A 24,092-nucleotide genomic window follows, 5' to 3' on the forward strand; every position below is an offset into this window, starting at 1 on the left:
CTTACCAGCTTTTAAGTTTAACTTGTTGTCAGTAGCAAAATTGACTAGACAACTAAATTGCTCAGTGAAGTTTTATCCTGGTTTTTGTGTTTTCCAGGAACTCTTCACTGGGAAGGTGAAGGAGATTGGTAGAGAACATGACAATCTATACCATCTCTTGATGTCAAAAAACTTGATTACTAAAGATCAAATAACTGGTTGTGGATTGCAATGTACAGAAGGCACTATTACTGATGGTGCTATTAGTATATGGCACAAAAGAATGGGGCATGCGTCTGCTGTAACTTTACAGAAGTTGTTCCCATCCAAAATGTCTAGTGTTTCAAATTTACTAAATAACTGCACTATATGTCCTTGTGCAAGGCAAACTAGATTGCCATTTCCTAAAAGCAGTACTAGTGGCTTAAAACCATTTGAGCTTGTACATATAGATGTGCGACCTTATAAGGCTGCCACTTTTGATGGTTATAAGTCCTTCTTGACTATTGTGGATGATTTTACTAGATTTAATTGGGTATTTTTGCTAAAACTAAAGTCTGATGTGTTCCTGTATATTAAAAATTTCTTGACCCTTATCAGAAATCAGTATGACATAAATGTGAAGACAATAAGGACTGATAATGGCACTGAGTTTGTCAATTCTATGTGCTGTGAACTATTCACTAACTTAGGTATTATGCATTAAAATTCATGTCCCTATACTCCACAACAAAATGGAGTTGCGTAAAAGAAAACATAGACATATACTTGAGATAACCAGGGCTATGAAGTTCCAAGCTCATATCCCAATTAGATTTTAAGGAACTTGTGTACAAGTTGCTATTTATATCATCAATAGATTACCCTCTCATGTTCTTGAAAACATATCCCCTTATCAGAAATTGAACCAAAGAAGACCTACCTTATTACATCTCAAAACACCGGGATGCTTATATTTTGCAAAGTTACTCAATCAGCCTGATAAGTTACAATCTAGAACAAGAAATGTTGTGCACATGGGATATTCTGAGAATCAAAAGGCTATACCTTATATGATATTAAGAAAAAATGTTTTTTTTTTGTGCACAGAGATGTTTTGTTTAAGGAAGAAGTATTTCCCTTTAAATTGCTCCAAACTAGTTCAACTAAGCTGTTTCTAGATCAAGTTCCTATGGTTGAAAATAGTGTCTCAACCATTCCTATATCTGTGACTATTAATCATGATTTGAGCACGGGTCAGATATCAGAAGAAAGTATAAGTGCCACATATCCTATTGGTGAGGAGGAAAATATACAAGCAGAACAAGGAAATATACAAGCAGAACAAGGAAATATGCAACAACAACAGGTGGTGCCACACCAAGACATTCAACATCAACAACAATCTGTACAACCAACCAGACAATCTACTAGGACCAAACATCCACTTTGTTGGATGAAGGAGTTTGTATCTCTAAATGTTCATAATGGCATTCCCTATGTCCTATTTAAGTATATAAATTATGATCACTTATCACCAAGGTACAAAGCATTCACTGCAGCTATGCCACATATTACTGAACCATCTACTTATGCAGAAGCTGTCAAAGATGCCAGATGGGTTGAAGCTATGCAAGCTAAGGTCAATGCATTGGAACAAAACAACACCAGGCAGATAGTGCAATTACCAGAAGGAAAAGTTCCAATTGGTTGCAAATGGATCTTTAAAGTCAAGTACAAAGCAAATGGAGAGATAGAAAGATTCAAAGCAAGGCTGGTAGCAAAAGGATACAGCCAGCAAGAAGGCATAGACTACCAAGAGACATTCAGTCCGGTGGTAAAAATGGTCATTATTAGAACCGTCCTTGCTATAGCAGCTGCAAGAAGGTGGCATATACACCAAATGGATATGTATAATGTCTTTCTAAAAGGAGACTTAATGATGAAATATACATGGAGTTACCACAACGATTTAAGAGTCAGGGGGACACAAAGCAAGCATGTAAACTCACTAAATCCTTGTATAGATTGAAACAGGCTCCAAGGCGATGGGATGCAAAACTAGCTGAAGCTCTACTGTGTTCAAATTTATACAGAGTCAATATGATCACTCCTTGTACGCCAAAAGAACAGACAAAGGGTTTATAGCCATATTAGTATATGTAGATGACATGATAGTAACTGGAGAGAACTTGGAAGCTATTAGTGAAACCAAGTCTTCTTTAAAAGAAGCATTCGAAATGAAATACCTAGAAAGTTAAAGTACTTCCTTGGAATTGAGTTTCCAAGATCTGAAAAAAGGAATTATAATGCATCAAAGAAAATATGCATTAAAGTTGGTCTCAAAATCTAGACTAAGTGCTGCCAAACCAGCTTCAAAACCTATGGACACAAATATGAAGTTCACCACTAGAGAATTTGATCAACAGGATAAATGACAAAAGAAGTAACAAAAGGTCAGATCAATTAGAATATGAAGTGCTACAGGATCAAGGAGCATACCAAAGACTAATTGGCAAACTATTATATTTGACAATTACAAGACCTGACATAGTATACAATGTACAGACATTGAGCTAATATTTTCAACAACCAAAAAAATCTCATTTGGAAGCTGCATTAAGAATTGTCAAATACATCAAGAATCAACATGGATAAGGAGTTCTATTATCAAGTAATAATATTGACACAGTCACAACATTTTGTGATGCTGATTGGGCTGTATGTTCCTTCTCTAGAAAATCAGTTCCAATAAAGTTTGGTGACTCACTTGTATCTTGGAAATCAAAGAAACAAACAACAGTGTCAAAAAGGTCAACAGAAGCTGAGACAGAAGCATTGCTACAACAGTATCAGAATTGACATGGTTAACTGGTCTAATCAAAGATCTTGGTGTTCAATTACAATTGCCAGTATGCATATACAGTGACAGTAAAGCTGCTATTCAAATTGCAGCCAATCCAGTCTTCCATGAGAGGACAAAGCATATTGAGATTGACTGCCACTTTATCAGGGAAAAAATCCAACAAGGACTAGTCAAGACTGAATATATTCACACCAATGAACAACCTGCTAATGTCTTTACAAAAGGACTAAGCAGGGTTCAACATGAGTTTCTCATAATTTCCAAGCTAGGATTGCTCAATATTTTATGACACCCAGCTTGAGGAGGAGTGTTGAGTAATATTGTAAACATATTATGAGGGTTGATTAGTCATTAACTGTCACGACCCAACCGGAGGGCCGCGACGAGCACCCGGTGCTATCCCACCCGGGCACCCCTTAACATACTTTCACATCATATCTAGGCGAGCCACATACTAAATCATGCTTTTCATTCATCATCATTCTAGCCTCATGGGCAACAACACATCTATATCATCATTAACATCTATGCCCATATAAATGTACATGGCGAGCAGAGGCTATCAAAATAATATCCCAATATAAGGCCGACAAGTGCCAAACATATCTAACCATATACACATGTCTACGAGCCTCTAAGAAGGATACGTCATATCATAACATATAGGCGGGACAGACCCCGCCGTGCCCATGAATACGCACACAAAAGAATCTATACCAAAAGTCAGAGCTCGAATGAAGTTGAGTCCGCTATGTAGTCCCCGAGAAATGTAGCTATAGATCAAGTCCGTCTCCCGGCCACCAAGGGCATGACGTCCGCACGCAACGTCCACAAATAAAAGGACGTCGGTACGAAGAATGTACCGAGTATGTAAAGCATGATCAATATCAATATCAATATGAAAGCATAATAGTGACATATAAGATAACATAGACGGGAGACAATAGATCATCGTCATAGCACTTACTTGCTTTCTATAGGTACATGCCATTTCTATTGCGTATCCGTGTACATATATCCATATCCGTACTCATTTACCTTTGTATTCATTTTCATCTTCGTATTCATATTTCCTTTCATACTCATGTTCATATCATATACATGTCATTTACGTATCATAGATATAGCCCTTACATGGCACTTACATATACTTAGCATAATCGTACTCATATTGATGTCATATACATTTATTTATATAAGATACCCGAACCACGAAGGTTCGGTGTTTCACATACCGGCCCTACCAAGGCTCGTGTCATACCCACTCCTACTAAGGCTCGGTGTTATTCGTACCCAATCTGGGTGCGTGCGCGCATCATCATATATAGATATGCATATATACATACTACTATATTCTACTCGGCTACTATATAAGCTCGGGGGTTCACAATAGCCTCTCATGGGCATACATACATATAAGCTCATATTTATCTTTAGCCTTTTTACTATCGTCATTCGTTACATTCTATCTTTAGAGGATAACTCGTCATATAAGAAACTTAGTACATCTTAAGCATCATAAGTTTAGTAGCTTCTAGAAATAGGATCATTGGAGAATATCGTGGGCTCATAGAAGAACAAACATTTGGCCAAAGAACCATGCCTTATGAAAGAAGGGTTAGCCTTACATACCTTTCCGTTCAACTATTCTATCACTTGTACGTTCTTCTTCAATGCTCGTGTTCTACCTTCATTAGAGTTATACTATCATTAGGAAATCGATGACTTAACATACATGACTAAAGCTAGAGAAAATTGGACAGCATCTCCTTTATTTATACGACTTCCTCCACATCATGTTTCAATTCCCAAACATCAATAATAATATTCACAATAGCCTTTACTCAACTACATTACCCTTGTTTTTCAATTCACTTCCAATCATCTACATTCATGGTCATATCTACGATTACGTTCATTCATATACAATGTCTATTCCATGTTCTCAACATCATTTATAACATGATTATAATCGTAATGCATCAAGAATCGTAACTCAACCCAAATATTTACTCAAAAGTGACACTACTTCCACATTCATGACCCATTTCCTATTTCCTCATGTAATCCAAGTTTTTCAACTTTCAAATACTTCAAAAAACAAGGAAATATCATAAAACTTACCTTAGAAGGTGTAGGAATGAACCTTGGGTGCAAATACCTCACTTGAGCAAAACCCTAGTTTTTCCTTCACTTGGATTTCTTGCTTTGGATGAACTTTAATGGGTTTCTTATACTTGATTCACTTGGTTTGATGAAGTTGAACACTAATTTTTCTTGAAAATTTGTGGGAGAAATGTGGAGAGATGTTTTAGAGAGAAGGGGAGTGAAAAGGAAATGAAATGAAATGAAACTTGGATCCTTAATAAATAACACAATTCAGTCCCGACCAGAACATACGGACCAACATACGGTCCGTATATTTTTCACTGGCCGTATGTCTGGACCGTATGTTTGGTCCGGTGAGATATGCCATTACGGTTGAACCTACGGTGGACATACGGTCCGTATAATTTATACGGCCGATGTCCGGCCGTATAATGTCCGATGATCCGAACTTGTTCTCGTCGACTCGTTTGATCTCCAATCCTTATGGAACCTTCTTGGCACTTGTCTAACACCTCAATACCAATCTAAGGGATGTTATAGCTCTTCTCCAAATTATCTTTAAGTCACCATTAACTCGTTACTCATAAATTCTTTCCGATACTTATCGTAAGCCTTGCCTTCTCTTGGCAACCTTTCTCGTCTAACATTGAATGTTTTTGAAATCTTACTTAAGGTCGTCAAATGTTATTTCTTACTTATCGAGACACCATATACTCCATACTCTTTGGTAGTCTATTCACTGTGCATCAACGGAAAATTTTCCGAGGTGTAACATTAACTAAATGTGGTTAGTTAGATATTCACCTATAAATATGAAACGTGTGTATATGACCGTTAAGAGGAATAATAAGACTTCCTCTCTCTACGAACATAATTCTCTCTTCTTCTTCATCTATTTTACATTGATCTTGTTCACATTCAAGTTTATAGTGATGAATCCTTAGATAATTTCGACCTCTTTAAATAGACCTTCAAATTTCACATATAAGATGGCAATAAATGATTAGCACTTGTAGACATATTGAACGTGCTATTTAATTAGAGTGATTATTTTACTGTGTCGGCAAAAGAAGCGTCACTATTAAAAAATCTTGTGTGGATCCGTAGATGTGACGGCGAGATATTCATACTCTGGAGAAATCAACAAGTAAACAATATTAAACTATCATTTAAGGTAAACATACAATCTTTTTAGTAGTTCATAAAAACAAATAAGGTGGAAAGCTTCACGAACATTTGAACTATATTCATAATTTTCAATAGATGGAAGATATTACTATACATGAAGTAATTAAAAACAAATAAGGTGGAAAGCTTATTTTACATAATTTTCAATAGTGGAAGATATTACTATACATGAAGTAATTAATTATTACTTAGTATGTTATATTATTAAGCATGCTTTTAGATATCGTATTGGCCATATACATAAACGACCTCAAGAATTATCACCAGTTTTTATTTTAACACCTTCTGCCTATTATACACTTCAACGTTATTCAAAGTATGAGCATGTATAAATTGAAACAGAAATATGATCATCTCCCCACATAAAGAAAAGAAAAATTAAATCGCAACAGAATCCTAAGGGGTCATTTGGTAGCTGATTTAGAGGTGAGTTATGCAAATATTAAATCCTATATAAGTAATACCACGTGTGGTAGATGATTAGGAGATATTTATTCATGTATAGAATTAATATGTTGTTTAATCTGCAATTTAGAAACCAACATAACTAATACATGTATAAGTTATGACGAAATCTATGTATTATTTTATGCAGGATAAAAGAAGGAATAACTAATATATGAATAATTAAACGCCGCATAAATAATTTCTGCATAAAATGATACATAGATTGCCTCATAACTAATCCACGTATTACTAATACATGCATAACTCTAACGCGCTACCAAAGAAGTAATTGCACTACAAACCCTTCAAATGAACTTGTCTTTAATGTTTGCCCTTCAAATGGGTTTATCTTTAATTTTTACCCTTCAAAATCGAACTTATTAGCGTGGCATAATTTGTGGATATTATGATGCAAACATAAGTTCAATTTTGAAGGCAAAAATTAAACGGAAAAGGGGCAAATATACCCCTGTACTATTAGAAAAGGGTTAAATATACCCCGTTATACTTTGAGTCCAAATATACCCCTCTGTTATACTTTGAGTTCAAATATATGTCATCCGTTAAGATGGGCATGAGATGAGATGTAGCGGCTGACGGTGGTGAGATGGACACCACATGGCATGCCACATCACCACCCCAACCTATTACCCCTCTCTTCCCTTCTTCCATCACTACCATTTCCTCCCCCTTCACAACCTTTGCCACCATTAGCACCACCACTTAATATATAAACACTTATGTTCAAGTGATTCCAAATCTCATTCATGGCCTAATGACTTCCTAATTTGTTCAAGTGTTAGCCATATTATTCTTCTGCAACAATAGCAGCAAAACAGTAGTAGCAGAAAGCTTGCAATTTGCTTAACCATGAAATCATCACTAAAGACCTTTACACAATATTCATCCACCTTCCGTGCTTATATAATCTTAGCTTCAATCGATTTCCCATTGCATAAAATGAATCGAAAGGTAGCCTGCGATAAACCCATTGACCAATTCTCGCTTATGAAACTGATTGATTCTTCTATCTCTTCAAATAAGTATACTCCTACTTCTCTTCTATCCCACGAATACTCTCGTTTCATTGATTGTAATTTGTGCAATACACTTATCAGAATCTATATAGATTAAAAATATCACTCGCATTCAGTTTTTATTTATTAAATGGTGGTGCTAATGGTGACAAAATTTTTGAAGGGAGAGGAGATGATAGTGATGGAAGAAGAAGGGGAAGAGAAGGCCAAATGGGTTGGGGTGATGAGGTGGAATGTCATGTGGTGTCCACCTCACCGAGTTGTCAGCGCCAGGTCAGATGTTATATTCATCTTGGAGAATTTTAATGAAGGAGGGGTATATTTGAACCCAAAGTATAACAAAGGGATATATTTGGATGCAAAATATAATGAAAAGAGCGGCTGCCAAACGACGTCATAACTCTCCATCGATGGGCCTATATATGGGCTTACTCTTATTAACTTTGACATTAGCCTCTCAACGACCCACGAACCTAACCCTGCCCACTTCCCTCTAATAAGACAATCAATCAATTAGGGGTTCATTCAATCAACTAGTCGCGTTTGAATTTCCAACAAGAGAGAAAATGGGAAGTGAAGAAGAGAGTACAGTGAAGGAGCCATTGGATCTCATTAGACTCAGTCTTGACGAAAGAATCTACGTTAAACTCCGTTCCGACAGAGAACTACGTGGCAAACTTCATGTACTTTTTACACCCCCAATTTTTACTGCTGTTGTTTACTCTTTATCTTTTTAATAGTAGAATTGAGTCTTATATTGATGCAATTTGCTAGTTTTTTAAGTTTTTAATTCGTAACATAGGATATTTTCTAGGGTTTTATCATATTTTCGTGTTTTCTGTTTTCTTTCATGTTCAGGTTTATTTGTTTGTTTAATAAGTACTAGCAGTTTACATCAAGTCATAAAGAATATGCAAGCACCAAAAATTCTTTAGAAATATTAAAGAATATGGTAGTATGAGGTTATGGATAAGAAAATAGGAAAGTGAGTGTATAAAGATATTAATTCGCTATCGTATTTTTCTTAAAGAAGATACTAATTTGCTGCTATCATTATTCAAGCAACTAGTACAAACATGGGGATATTTGGATTTCTAACTATTATGCCTCGCCATGAGCGATTAAATGCTGACATTAACTGAAAATAGCATAAAGAAAGCAGCGTGATACTCTGATGTCTATTTTGTCGATAACGAAAAGCTTTTGAGTATTTTTATTTGTTAGTATCTCTTGAATAATAAAATGTCTGAAAATAGGAACAATAGGAAATAAGTTGATGCAGAAAGGAGACCTTATCTGTGAAAACAAGGAACTAACAGACAAAGTATGAACTAGACTATCAGTCACTAGACCACCAAATATGTAAACGCATCTTTCCCTAATGTCAACATTCGAGATGGTTAGACGCGAAAGATTAGACAAATAATGTTGAGATCGGAATAAACAATGACCTGTCTCCACTCTTCATCATCAATGAAACTACTTGCATACAATAAACCTGTATGTTCAGTGGAGATTTTGTTTTTTGTTTGCCTGTTTCTTCAAATATTTGTTTGCCTGGTCACATAGTCCTGAGAAGGAAAATAAGACTGTTGTTCTTATCTTATGAAAAAAAAAAAAAGAGAATAAGACTGTCGTCAAATTGTTGCATTACCAGAGAACGCTGAAGAACAATTACATGATGTGGCTGGAAATTACTGAATTATGTTATGGTCTTTAGGGGTTCATTTTGCTATTGCTCTGCTTTAGGGATACTAGAATCTGTTATTGTCTTCTGATTCTTGGGTAATTTCACAGGCATCATAAGTTCCAAAAATCCACTTTGAATATCAAGTGTACATGAATCGTATTTTACTTTTGACTTTTTCCAATTCCTTAAAATTGTACGGAGAAAAATCTCGTGAGGTGACACTAAGCTCTCGTGTGGTTTCCTTTCCAGGCTTATGATCAGCATCTTAATATGATTCTTGGTGATGTTGAAGAAATTGTGACCACAGTTGAGATTGATGATGAAACCTATGAAGAGATAGTTCGGGTATGCTTAATTTCTTTTACCTACTCTTTTTTTGTTTGAAATTGAGATATATTTCTTTTCTCCTTTTCTGGTCATTGTAATACATAGTTCCAATTAGCATCAGACCCTCAGTTGTAATATGTTTAAGTGGACTACTAGTACTCTGTACAATAAGCTAGCTTTGACTGCCACCTATCCTACATCAATAGGACTTTAGAATTATCCCAACTTCCAATGGAGCTTATTCAGCAGATAATGTTGTTGATCACTTGATCCCCCCCGCGATATGTTTTTGTCTCCGTTGTATTCTGTTTCATTTCTTCCTTGTTTATTTTCAGTGGTGATGCTCAATCATTTCTTTCATACTAAGGAATATTTGCTTGTCTGAACCCAACCAAACCCTGGATAAGTAGGGAAACTAGTGGATGATAGGTGTACACAAGATTATTAGGTTGTTTCGGTACTTGAAAATGTCTACTGCAAAAGAGGTATCACAAAATTTCTTTTTGCAATTTAAGCTGCTAAAAGGACCTTTCACTAGGAGATGTTTGGGTCTTGAAAGATGAAGTAGTATTTCCTAAACGGGGAGTTGTCAGAGGGTTCTTAAATTATGCTGCAGGCGTACTTAAGAAAGAGAAATCAAAGAGTGAACAATCTGTTGTATCTGTGTAGAGAGAACATTGTTTAGCACCCAAGGGAGTGTGGCCTAGTGGTTTATGAAGTGGGTGAAAACCTGAGCATTTGATGGACAGAGTTATTTGGTACCTGTGCTAGCAGGAGGTAGCAAGTACCCAGTGGAATAGTCAAGGTGTGCCCAAGTTGGCCTCAAGCACCACCAGTGTAAAAAACATTGTTTAAGTAGTGGCTATCTATTTAATGGAAAAGCAATGCTGAAAATCTCTTTAGGGTTGGGAAAAAAAAAAAAAACTCCTTGCGTCCCAATGTATGTGAAGGTGTTTGACTAGGCACAAATGGAATAGTCAAGGTGTGCCCAAGTTGGCCTCAAGCACCACCAGTGTAAAAAACATTGTTTAAGTAGTGGCTATCTATTTAATGGAAAAGCAATGCTGAAAATCTCTTTAGGGTTGGAAAAAAAAAATACTCCTTGCGTCCCAATGTATGTGAAGGTGTTTGGCTAGGCACAAAGTTTAAGAATGAGGGAAAGACTTCTGAAATTTGTGGTCTAAACCCAGCCGTAGATATTTGTGGCTATAAATCATCTCATTAAGATTAAAATGGGAAGTTTAAAGTTAAATTGTTACTAAATATAGAAATGTGTCATTCTTTTTGGGACCGACTAAAAAGTAAAGGGTGTCATATATTTTCTTTTGATCAGGAAAGGATGAATAAATTGGGAAAGAGGGAGTAGCAGTTACCAATTTTTATGCTCTGGTTCTATTCTTTTTGTACCCAATGAAATAGAAACCTAATTTAGAAGTGGAGAGGGGAGCCCATTATCTCAGGTAAAATAGGACATTTTACGAACCATTGCTTTCTTTTTGTGGCTTGAATGTAAATTGATGAGTTATATGGGTAGATGGAAATGTTGTTCCTCCTATGTTACTTGAACTTGGATAATAGTCTAAATAAGAATGCAGGTCGAGGGGAATCTTTGGTCAAGTTTGAGCAGCAGGGATTGGTATTGGTAATGGGCAAGAGAGGAGCCAAGTCCATTGTAGACTCTGCTCATATGATGAAGTGAACTTTAGCTCTTAGAAAATAGGTGTTCTCCTTCTGAAGTTCCGAGAAGCTTTCTACTCTTAGACAAAACACAAACACCAGGAACTATTTAACATCAGAACCAAGCAATGCCATGAGGTTTAATTGTTCTGCAGTTACAGTGTATGATAATTGAGGGATGTAGTGATTTCTAACTTTATCTAATTGAAGCGGCAGTAACCTCTTTTTTGTCTTAACACGAACATAATCTTCGTACATGTATTTAATTTCCGGTGAAAGGCAGAGCATCACATTCTGTTAGGCTAATGATTATATATGCAATGAATGAGCAAAAACCTAAATATTACACTTGAAGTAGAATCAAGGGTGTATGCAAAGGGAGGGGTGTCGGTTCATGTGCATCCGTGCTCCCTTCCTTAGACCATGTATAGCAATATGATATCTCTTCAAAACTGCTTAAATATATATGCGTGTAATCAAAGAGTCCAATGTTGCCAATGGTTGTGGGGTCATTGGGTGCACCTCTATGATTTAGATTGAAGTTGAGGATTCAATTCCCACGTCCATCTTGTGTTTTAATTTACTTTTCTTTGTCTTTCTTTCTTTATTTATTTGGTTTATTCTTTCAATATCCCTGAGTCCGACATATTGAAATCTCTATTTTCCTTTTATAATGGTGAAATTTCATATAATTAAGCCAAATATCTATATTAATCTAGTAGCAATGGAGGATGTCGCATATAGTCAATTGGTTAAACTCATCGCAACATTTTCAATCTGGAGGTATGGCTATATGTGAAAAATTAAAATGTAAAAAACAAATTGAACCGGGGTTCATCTAATCATAACATTATTAATACGGATATATATATATATATATATATATATATATATATATATATATATATATATATATATATATATATATATATATAAATTACTAAAATTCTAAAAAAGATTTGAACCTATAATTTCAAGAGTGTAATTGGCTCAATAGCAAATGACACTAGATGGCTGCTTGTAGCACCTTGTTTAAATATATTTAGTTTAGGAACGCTATTTTAAAGTTTAGTCAGTTTCGGCAATCCTTAGATTCAACCTGCTTCTTCTTCTAGAGACCTTTGGATATGAAGTTCGACATCGTCAAAGTCTTACTCCATACCCGAAGGTCTGAAGCTTTAAAAGCCAAAGCTCAAATTCAGACTTGGGGTTAGAGTTTGAAAACTCTACGCGATTTTTAACTTTAGACCTGCATGCTTGAAGTAGATTTTGAGGCAGATAAACTTTTAAGACCTTGTACATTTCAGCTTTTCCTTAAACCGTCAAATTTAAATCCTGGATTTGCTATTCATGATAGTGCACCCATCTTCTTGAAATCTTGGATCCCACCCCCTGTGTAGAATGTGTTTATTTTGGATTGCTTCTTGCAAGAGTTGTGTATGTATGTTAATGTTAGGTGGGGAAGAATGAGTTTCCGCTTTCTGTACATTAATGGTTGCAAAATCAGCTGACAATGGTTCTCTTGATTGTGTTTTAGGCTACGAGGCGGACTATTCCATTCCTATTTGTTCGTGGAGATGGTGTAATACTGGTGTCTCCTCCACTTCGGACTACCTGATCAGGGGAGGCATAATCGTGTATCGAAATCTGCAAGCACGCTATATTTGGTTTAAGGTGCTGCAGTTGACTCAATAGACTATTGTCGGGGAAGGTGGTCTGTGTAGCACATTTGGTTTTCGAAGCAAAAGACTATTAATTTTGCAATGCTTGTGATCTCTCTAGTATTCGATATTTGTAACCTGAGCTTTAGAAGTTTATGTAATTGTTTAGGGCCTGATGAGTCTTGAACTGCGTAGTGATCACATGAATCTTTTACTGCATATCTAAGGTTACAACTGTAAAATGAAAAGTCAATTGGCATGCAAATTGATCATCGGATACTGTTAGTCTGCTACCTCTGTGCGTATAACTTCAAAATGAGAAAATTCTCCGTCCTACGACTGTATGGTATGGACTGTGGAGTAAAATATTTTATGGAAAATGTTTTCAATTTTTTCTTGGTTGGTCAAAATGTTTTGGAAACATCTTCTTTAGGAAAACAGTTCTTTTAAAAAAGAGGAAAATGACTTTTCTAATGGAATTAGGGAAAACAAGTTTTATAAGTGATATTTTAAGTTTGTCGTCTTTTTGTCACCAATCCTACGCTTGCAACCCTCCACCCCTTGACCATCCCACCCACCCCCGGAACCCTCACTCCCATAGTATCCACCAAGAAAACGTTATCATGGAAAACAAATTCCTATTTACCGTCCTTGGCTTTTGAACGATCTCTCTTTATTTGTTGGGCGTATGATTAGTTGTTTCGAGGCCAAATGTCAGCTCCATGGGTTTTGCAAAGCCAAGTAATGATTTCAGAAGACGGGCAGTATTCATTCTGTATTACGGGGACCTTTCATAAGTTAACTATTTTACACTGACCGTATGCTAATGGCAACTCTCATTCTATCTTGGCTTGGAAATTGCAAAGGTGGGCAAGCTCATGTGGTCAAAGTTAAAAGGCGTTTGTGCGGTGTATATGTTTGTTTGAGTGCTATTTTCCCTTGATCTAGTGGTTAAAGTGTAGCTAAAAAGAGTAGAGAGATGGTCAATTGTCCATCAAATTTTTAAACCGTCCACTACCAGCCTTCAAATTTTCTTGGTTATAATTTTATCAGTTCGATTGCTGTATATCTGAATTCTGAGCTACATCCCCTTCATTAAGCTACATCAGTATTAGATTAGAAAAATTAGTTGTAGTCTGGTAGATATGGAACACAATTTAGTCTCAATCACTCACCTAAACTAGCTGTTTTCTTCATCAGATGAGAAAAATTAGTTTGTAGTCTGGTAGATATGGAACAAAATTGTCACTCATCTAAAGTAGCTATTTTCCTCATCAGGATCAGATTATTCTATGTGTTTGTCTGTTTTTGTTATACGGTGCTAAAAGATCAAGATCACTGGGAAAAGAACATTTAACACTGGAATATGTAGTTGCTTTAATTAAAAAAAAAAAGATCTCTGTGAGCGTGTGTTAAGACTAAATTTGATAAGAAATGAGTACTTTGAAGGGGAAAAAAAAAAGGATTTTATTTACTGTTGTTTCCACTCTCCATTAATTCTTATTTTGTTCTCTTTTTTTCATTGCTAATGAATGATTCATTTTATTCGAATTGGATTTATCGGAATATATGCGTTTTTCCTTCCTTACTTTTTTTTCCACCCATATAGAATCTAATGTAAAGCGGATTTAATTGGCAGTGGACAGAAGTTTGACGATTGGACATTTTCTGGCCCTAAAATTGGGTTCTCAATTCTTTAGCAACAAACCAAAAAAAGGGAAAGGAAAAACAATACTTAGCAACAGTGTTCCTTAAAAGAAAAGATTAACATAGAAAAAGGAATGGTTATGTTTCTTATTCAGCATTATCAGTTTCTCTTCTAACAGAAACGAATAGATTTTGTAACATATTCATTTCAGCCCTGCCAGTCTCCCGTGGGAGAAATAGTTATTTGACCCTTTACATTTTTTTTTTTTAAATTTTATGATCCTTTTACAAGAAATCTTCATATTTTTTTTACACATAAAAGATCTGAAAAATAACATATAAGAGATCTGAACAAGTCATTTTTTTCTATTTAAATTGTACGAGGCCAAAAAATCTCATTTCCTCATCTCTCGCCCCTTGTATATCAAAGATAATTTTCTAGTACAACTTCTAACTATTATTTTTTAAATATTTTTTTAAAGGATGGACTTTTTATAATGCTATTTATGACTTGATGAATGTGTAATTTCATAAAAATAGAAATTATAGTAAGAAAATTAATATAAAAGTCAGAACTCTATTATTCATGATCTAGCAATAATGACTTGCCAAAAGAACAAAAGTATAGCATCTTTTAGAGTAAATAATGACTTGCCAAAAGAACAAATATAACAAAGTTTAATTATTAGATTTAACAAAAATTGTGAAAAAAAGAAGAAGTAATGAACTCACATTTTTTTCATTTTTAGTTTGGTGTCGCAATTTTTAAGATTTGACCGAGTTTTTTTTTTTTTTTTTTTTTTGTCGTGTGTGTGTGTGTGTGTTTTAGTTAGGTTTTTTACGGGTCTTAAAAAAATGAATTAGTTAATTTTATGGAGACACAAAATTCACTTGTAACAATTTTAAAGGCTTAAAACTGCTTAAAAATATACTTCATCCGTTTCAATTGGTTTTGGCATAATTCGGCGATGGTCAAATTAACTAATATTCGGTATAAATTCAGACATAGAATCTTAAATTTTTTGAAATAAAATTTAAATCTTTAGAAATTACATAAAAAGTTCTATAAGTTATACTAATAGTTAATAATTCAAAATATTTAGAAAGCATTTGAAAAATTATGATAAAAAAATATCCTTTGACTGTCCAAATAGTAATGAAGACAAACAAATTAATAACCTCTTTGGCCAAGCTAATTTTTTCCCAAAAGTGCTCATTTAAAAAAAAGTAAGATGTTTGACCAAGCTTTTCAGAGAAAATAAGTGCTTTTTGGGAGTAGCAGAAGCTGTTTATCAGAAGCTAAAAAATATAGCTTATGCTCAAAAGCATTTTTTTAAAAGCGAAAATACACTTAGAAACATTTTTTAAAGTCTAGCCAACCACTAATTGATTTTCAAAAGTGTTTTTTAAATGAATTGGCCAAACACAAACTGTTTTTAATTTTTTTTCTTCAAAATAAGCTGATTGTAGAAGTTTGGCCAAACAGCGGAGGGTGTTATATTTAAGGACCTATTGTAAACCTAACAAAAATGGTGAAAAAAAAAAAAAAAACTAACGAAAAAAAGAGACTATTTTCGTCATTTCACCTTAGTTCCCTCTGTAAGACAAAATCACAAAGAAGGGCAGAAAGAAAAGAAAAGAAAAAACGAGGTAAGTTGCAAGTGTAGAGAGAGATCATATTGATGGGGGTGACAAAGGAGCAAGTTGAATCTTCACTAACTGCAAAGTTGAACGCTTCTCATCTGGTAAATCTATTTTCTCTGTGTACACGTGTGTGTGTGTGTGTGTCTTTTTTTTACTTTTTAACTTCATGTATTCTTTTATAAGCGTGTGTTCCTTTAATTAATTTTAATTGGAATTCTCTACTAAAGAGGCACTTTGGTTCTAGAGTTTGTGGTGAATTGCAATTGGGGGTTTTCTTGTTTGCATTTACCACTCAACTTATTAACTGATTTTTAGACTGATACTTGAACTACAACAACAGCAACAACAAGCCCAGTATAATCCCACCATGTGGGGTCTGGGGAGGGTAGAGTGACGAGACCTAACCCCCACCTTGAAAGAGTAGGGCGGCTGTTTCCGAAAACCTCGGCTCAGAGAGAAAAAACAAGACAAAAGGTCGGATAGGGCCAAGCATACCGAAAACAATATGAAAACAAGGAATAACAAAAGTGAGAAAGTCATGGTAGAACAGTCCGGAAAGAAAGGAGCATTAACTACTACAGATAAATAAGATAAAAATAAGGTAATCAAAGTACAACGGCCCAACAAATATAAGCAGCAATCAAATGCAGAAATCAAATGGCAATAAACAAATGAGCAAAACTACAACTACTATGGTGAAAGGAAAATAAGGATATAAATATATTGCCTTGTTTTGGGAATTCTGCCCAAATACAGAATTTTGATGCGTTATGTTCAAGTATAATATGCAAGAATACGGTAAAACTTTTAGATTCTAATTTATAGCATCTACTACTACAATAATTTTGATTAAGTTTTTGTCATCTGTATTTAGCTGTTAATGTTGGACCGTTATTTGTTAGCAAAAGTTTCCAGAATGACCGTTTCTCGGATTGTTTGGTTCTGTTTGATTTGATCATCAAGCAGTGCCCTGGCTAACTTTAAATCTGCGGTTTGCACTATGAAGTTGATATATGTTCCAATTGGCACTTTGCAATCCAAATTTTGTAGGATTACGCTTATTGTAATGCCAAGCTCTAGAAATTGATGATAGCCAATGAATCTTGGCTTGATGTTTGAGGTGGAAGGTTGAGACTAAGACGTTTTAGGCTCAAAATCCATCAAACTTGTATATTAGTACTCTTCACTGGTATGTCTTAAAAGTTCCAATTTCAATCAGTTGGCATTGCGCAAATATTTTAAGAGCTCTATTGCTCGTCAACTTGGGAAATAAGAGTACCATAGATGACAAGTTGCATGGGAAGCGTGTTAGAGTCAGGTGAGGTATTAGGCATGGAGTTGGCTTTCAAAATATAGAATTATGTAAAACAATTCCGAGGTTGTTTAGCTGAGTCTGTTTTTAGGTTAGATAAGTAGTATGTCCAAAGGACAGAGCCACCCATGGAGAATGACTATGGGAAGTGAGGGGGGATGCATGTGTCATTTAAGACCCCTCACTCCACACTATCCACATCTCAACCCCATGGAGACCCTACCAAACTGAAAAGTCGAGAGGCACCAAGGAAGAGTTGCAATTTTCACACTTCTGGTTTTGCAGCTGAGTTGGACTATAAACGTTAGTCCAACACAATTTATGTGTTTCAGTCTCTACTCATTGCTTCACAAATTTGTTTAACTATGTGTTCGACTAGGTATCTTGTGAATTTCGAACAACTGCTAAGTTCATTGGAAAGGTAGAAAGCCATGAATTCATATGCTCTGTACTTGATTATTTGGTAAATACCATGGTACATTTGTTTGAAGTTAGGGGAAGGTGAGTGAGCTATAGGCCTATAGTTCATGTGCTGTGAAGTTCCCTGAGTCTAGGAGAGCATTTCCTGATGGGAAAAGGTCCAAATATACCCTAACGTTAACGATTCCTCTTAAGTCTTTCCTCCGTTTACCTTTTGGCTCAAAGGAGCCCCCACCGTTATCTTTCGTCTGAAAATATTCCCCTTCATTAACAGTTTCTCACCGTGAAAAAATTGGTCTAGCCATACAACAACAACAACAACAATATACCTAGTGAAATCCCACAAAGTGGGGTTTGGGGAGTTGTACGCAGACTTACCCTTACCTTGGGACGTAGAAAGGCCGTTCCGGTAGATCCTTGGGACAAGAACAAGCAAAGCAGCATAAAAAGTCATGGCAAAATACTATAAAAGCATGATAAAGATGTCTGGAAAAAAGGGTCGTAACTACCACACATTAATACAATAATCACAGTATAAGAAACAACAAAAGTATCAAAAATCGAATGGCAAGAAACTACAAGAATAATACTACGACTACTAGTATGACAATGCTCAACTACCTACTAACCATCTACCCTAATTCGTGTCCTCCATAACCCCCTAAGGTCGTGTCCTCCATAACCTCTTATGGTCATGTCCTCGGTAAGTCGGACCTGCACCATGTCCTATCTAATCACCTCACCTCAATACTTCTTCAGCCTACCTCTACCTCTCCTAAAACCATTCATAGCTAGCCTCTCACACCTTCGTACTGGGGCATCCGCGCATCTCCTCTGCACATGCCCGAACCTTCTCAATCTCGCTTCCCGCATCTTATCCTCCACAAAGGCCACTCCCACCTTGTCCCGAGTATCTTCATTTCTTGTCCTAGTATGCCCACACATCCATCGCAGCATGCTCATCTCCGCAACTTTCATCTTCTGAACGTGAGAGTTCTTGACTGACCAACACTCCCCTCATACAACAGAGTAGGTCTAACCAACATTCTGTAGAACTTGCATTTAAGTTTTGGTGGCACCTTCTTATCACACAAGACTCCGGATGCGAGCCTCCATTTCATCCATCCTGCACCAATACTATTTGTGACATTATCGTCAATCTCTCAATTTCCGTGAATAATAGACCCAAGATACTTGAAACTTCCTTTCTTTTGAATGGCCCAAGTACCAAGCCTCACTTGCATGTCAACCTCATGCGTTATCTTTACGGAACTTGCACTCCAATTGGTCTAGCCATGTAGGGCTATATTTTGATTTCTCTAATTGTCTCTAATTGTTCAGGGTATATTTGGACCTTTCCAATTGTTCATGGGCATATTTTAAATTATTGCAAAGGGTATATATAAACCAATTCGAGCACCCCAGGGGTAGGTCTAGTGGTCAATGAGGTGGGTGGAAAATCATGAGGTTTCAGCTTCAAATCCTAATGGACCAAGCCTTGGTGGACAGGGTTCCAGTACATGTGCTCGTAGGGATGTCATCCCCAGGAAATTTGTACAACCTAAGCAGCTCTCGGAGTTCCATTTCCACAAGTTCCAGGAGTTCTGGATCATCAACAGCATCACACTTGTTTAGGAAGCACATAAGTGATGGTACACCTACCTGGCGTGCAAGCAGAATATACTCCTTTGTTTGTGGCATGGGTCCATCAGGAGCAGATATGACTAGAATACCACCATCCATTTGGGCAGTCGAGGTGCTTCTTTGTAGCACGTATCGGGTGGTAAAGTCGAGGTGCGTGCAAGCTAGCCAGATACCACTGTTAAAATAATATAAACTAATTTGGTAGGTTAGGGGTAAATTTGGATCTTTTGTTTGTCTCCTTGGCTCCTATGTGGAAAATCATAGAGCCAAGCAGGACAACCGTTAGAGGGAGGGGAAAATGCAACATACCCAGTGAAATCCGACAATGTGGGGTCTGGGGAGGGTAAAGTGTACGCAGACCTTACCCTTACCTTGGAACGTAGAGAGGCTGCTTCTGAAAGACCCTCGGCTGAAGAGAAAGCATGACAAAAAATGTCAAATAAGGACAAGCAATTCAAAGCAGTATGAAAATGAAAATAACGAAAGCGAAAAACCCATGATAAAGCAGTCTGAAAAAAGGAGCAGTAGCTACTACAGATAAATAAGATAATCAAAGGGAGGGGAAAATATGGGACGAAATTAGCAGTTCAGATGTTTCATGGACCGAAAAGTAAATAGAGGGCAAATATAGGACAAATCAAATACTTCAATTGTAAATTTGAACCTTTTTGCTTTCCTGGTTTAGATCACTAGCCACAAATTGCCAGTCTTGGAGATGAGGAAGGTTAGAACATTTAACATTGAAATGATTTTCTAAAAAAAGAGCTAAACTTGTTGGAGTGTTTACTAAAAGGTGCTTTAATAAGACCTTATCGCAAGAGCATATACCATCATACTAAGATTTCAGGTACATCAAGGGCTAGGTGGAAGAAACTTATGTGATATTTGGTTGCGACTAGTGGAGAAAACAATCTCCACATAAAACTAACGTTGTTGATACAATGTTTGATTTCACTCTTCTGTTCCACGTAAAACTTAGGATATTTAATAGTACAATGTTTGGTTCCACTTTTCTCGCCTAACTAATATGCTCATAAGTCATGCGGAATCTGTGTATTATTTTATCTCGGATAAAATGTGGAATAAGAACGCGGGGATTAGGAATGCACAGAGTATAATTATTAGATAACAAAAACAACCCTTCATGTAGTAACCAATAATTATTTTGTCACAACTCACAAGAATAAAAAATATATTTTAAAACTTGCACTTAATAATAGTTTTTTTAGTATAGCAAATCAAACATCCAATAAATAAATAATCCCTACACTACAATCCTTGTATTATAATCCTTGCCCTACATTACAAAATTGCCTGTCATACATTACTTATCCCTGCATAACTTGCTTCTAAACCAAATGACCCCTTTAAATCATTGAGGAACCTGAGATGGTTGCCCTTTTCCTGGAATACATATATGAACTACCTATTATTTACGTCAATAAGAGAGACACCATACTAACCCGCAAGGGTGGCTCAGTTGGTTGAGCATGGGGCTTTCATAATGGAGGTCTCAGGTTTGAAACCCCCTGCCTACGACAGCAGGGGATTTGCCTTTTGGGTCGAGCTCGTCGCATGGGGCTTGCCTAGTGCGGGTTACCTCTCCTGTGTGGTTTGCGAGCTATTGCACAGGAGCTGGGTTTACCCTGTGCGCACCCGAAGGGTAGCGGCTGCGGGTTCCCATGTCATCAAAAAAAAAAGAGAGACACCATACTAAGATTTCTGCTTCATCAATTGCTAGGTGTTAGAAACTTAAAGCATTGAGGGACTTGAGAGAGTTTTTCTTATCCTGGAATTCTTATATGAACTACCTAATATTTTGTGTCAATAAGTGAGACATCTGTCATGTAGGATGTAAATCTTCTTTCCGTATCTAATTAAATGTATGCCAATCTCTAAGCATAAAAGGTGCGACATGTTAAAAGCTTCAAGCGTTACTCATTTTGAAGCATTTAACTACACTTTCTTAAGTGGAAAAGAATAACGAGAAGGAAAGCACAGAACTTATATTTATGTCATTTTAAGAGAGATTGACTGTATGAGTGTGCAGGGAACATGATTATATATAAGCACTGAATATAGGCTAATGAGGCAAGTATCTTTGATGATGATATCTTGTCCCTCATAACCAACAGATGCTGATCATCTGTAAATTGGAGCACAGGATCTTCACATGGAATAAATAATTTATAAGCTCTGATATACAAAATCCACAAAGACTGATTAAAAAGATATATATATATAAACCACAAATTTGTTTTGTCACCTCAGCAGTTCTTGGGCATGCTATAATTATTTGTCTATTATCCTTCTCTAACACAACTGCTTTTCATCATCTGCTTATATAATTTTATTTACACATTTGCGCTCACATATTGATGCTCTTGCTTGTACTTCCTATTCTTGAAAGTTAAGATATGTGGAGTTCTATGCCTTTTTCCTGGTACACTAAATCAACTAATTACACCTCAGTACCAATTTAGCTGGGGTTCACTATACGAATTCTTTGTATCCGTTCTGCACGTGTCAAGATCCTATTTTTGTGAATCCTTTTTGTAGAAATTCTTCAGCAGCCATGATGTGAATCTTCTCTATTCCGTTTCCATTAGCTGATTACAACATCTGCTGCTGAACTTAATCTCTTTCCATTCCTTTCCTCTGCTCCAGTAGCAGGAATAATAAATTTTCTAATGAAGTGAATGCGTATTAAATACAGTTGATTAATGTACTATTAAAAGTTGTCCATCTTATCCAAAAAAAAAAAAAAAAAAAAAGCTGTCCAATCTGAACATCCTGCAAGATAATCCTGGGTTTGAATGGGTATGCACATACCTTTTTTTTTGGGGGGGATAAGGCTAGGTTCGTGGACTCATAAAAAACACACATCTAAGGTGGGCTTAAATTACGCACATTGGAAGGCAAAAATGCTTCTAACCCAATTTATGCATTTCTAGGCCATCACATGAACAAAATGTTCACCAGCATTAGTGCTTTATTTTAAAGTTTTGTCGTAAAGAATCACTTGGCAAAAATAAATGAATATATAAATACAAAGTAATTATTAAAAAAGTAGAAGTATCTGAAATCCACTCACCAAGAAACAACCTTTTAATTTTTTTAAGTTGGAGCCCTGAGTGGGATGTAGAAGGGGTAGCTTTTTAGAATTCCATAGATCAAAAGCACGTGTTGATTAATTCTGTTCTTTGATCACTTCATGCACCATCTAGGTGATCATTTGAGAATCAAAAGTACTAAGTCTTTGAATCTAGAAAGAATACAGTAATGGACTAAGAATTCACTTTGAATACTGTTACCTTCTCCAAAAAAAAAAAAAAAGAATTCACTTCGAATGAAGAAATTCAGAATATTGTTTCCTGATATCTCAAATTACATATCATGTTCTACTGTTTCTTTCAAACACAGAAAACCCTTCATAGTTTATTTATTTATTTATCCATTCTGTTTTCCTAGTGAAATTCCCTAAGCATTTCTTTTGATTTCCTTTTTTCATTTGCAGGAAGTGATTGATATGTCTGGGGGGTAAGTTCAGATGCAGGAGTGTATTCAGAACTGTGGAAGTGCTGTTAAAGTTCCATTCTTTCAGGATCGCTTTTCTTACATTGGACTTGTTCTTGTTTTTAGATGTGGCGCGAAATTCTCGGTTGTCGTCGTGTCAGAACAATTTGAAGGCAAAAGATTGCTGGAGAGGCACAGAATGGTTAATGGTGCACTGGCCGAGGAGATGAAGGAAATCCACGCTCTCTCTATTACAAAAGCTGTCACTCCGGAGCAGTGGAAACAGCAGCAGGAAACTGAAAAGTCTCAAACAGCTGCTTAAATCATGATATAATCATCTTTCTCGCCCATATGCTTGATAACTCAAAGTCTCAAACCATATGGCTAATACTCTCTTCCCCTTATCTGATGAGGGGGTAACTGTTATAGGTTAAGAAAACTGTCCTCTATCATGTTTTGATTAAACTTGCTGGATTTGAGACTCTATGATACTTTTAACTATTGAATAATGCAATAGCTCTGGGATTCAATCGATGGTTTTTGTTATGGATATTTTGGGCTGTGCATAAGCCCTGTTTGGGATGCTGAGTTCGTATTCCTGGAGGGGATGACCTTTTTTTTCACAGCAGTGTATCGACTGCTCTTGCTTGGACGAGCTCATTCAGCTTGTTATGAGCTGATCAGAACTTAGCTGCTCATGTGTTTACCTATAGTTTGCGAGCTTAGCCATTAAGAAGTGCTTACGAGCCTCATACAGAGCAACACTCCTTTCATATGAGGAGAAGGGGAGTCGTCCTCTTTTCTGTACCAACTATTATTGACTAGTACATCTTAATTTGGTGTATAGCTCAGTTGATAGAGCATCGATCTATCAACCTAATGGTCACAGGTTTTGATTATTTTTGCATGAAAAATCCAGTGCCTTTGTCCGATAAAGCTGAAGGATGAT

At 36.1% G+C, this 24,092-nt stretch overlaps 2 protein-coding genes across 2 annotated transcripts; both read left to right on the plus strand.

The window, feature by feature from the left end:
• Positions 1-8,162: 8,162 nt before the first annotated feature.
• LOC132059351 (sm-like protein LSM3A) lies at positions 8,163-13,253 on the plus strand. The gene is made up of 3 exons (XM_059451939.1): positions 8,163-8,288; positions 9,545-9,640; positions 12,837-13,253. The coding sequence occupies exons 1-3, from the start codon at positions 8,172-8,174 to the stop codon at positions 12,915-12,917; spliced, it is 294 nt and encodes a 97-aa protein (XP_059307922.1). The 5' UTR covers positions 8,163-8,171; the 3' UTR covers positions 12,918-13,253.
• A 2,954-nt stretch (positions 13,254-16,207) lies between these two features.
• LOC132059352 (protein BOLA2) lies at positions 16,208-23,677 on the plus strand. The gene is made up of 3 exons (XM_059451940.1): positions 16,208-16,352; positions 23,145-23,167; positions 23,270-23,677. Exons 1-3 carry the CDS (start codon positions 16,290-16,292, stop codon positions 23,463-23,465), a joined length of 282 nt encoding a protein of 93 aa, XP_059307923.1. The 5' UTR covers positions 16,208-16,289; the 3' UTR covers positions 23,466-23,677.
• Positions 23,678-24,092: the final 415 nt, after the last annotated feature.

Source organism: Lycium ferocissimum, chromosome 6 (assembly GCF_029784015.1).
Source record: "Lycium ferocissimum isolate CSIRO_LF1 chromosome 6, AGI_CSIRO_Lferr_CH_V1, whole genome shotgun sequence".
In the NCBI taxonomy this organism is placed as follows: domain Eukaryota; kingdom Viridiplantae; phylum Streptophyta; class Magnoliopsida; order Solanales; family Solanaceae; genus Lycium; species Lycium ferocissimum.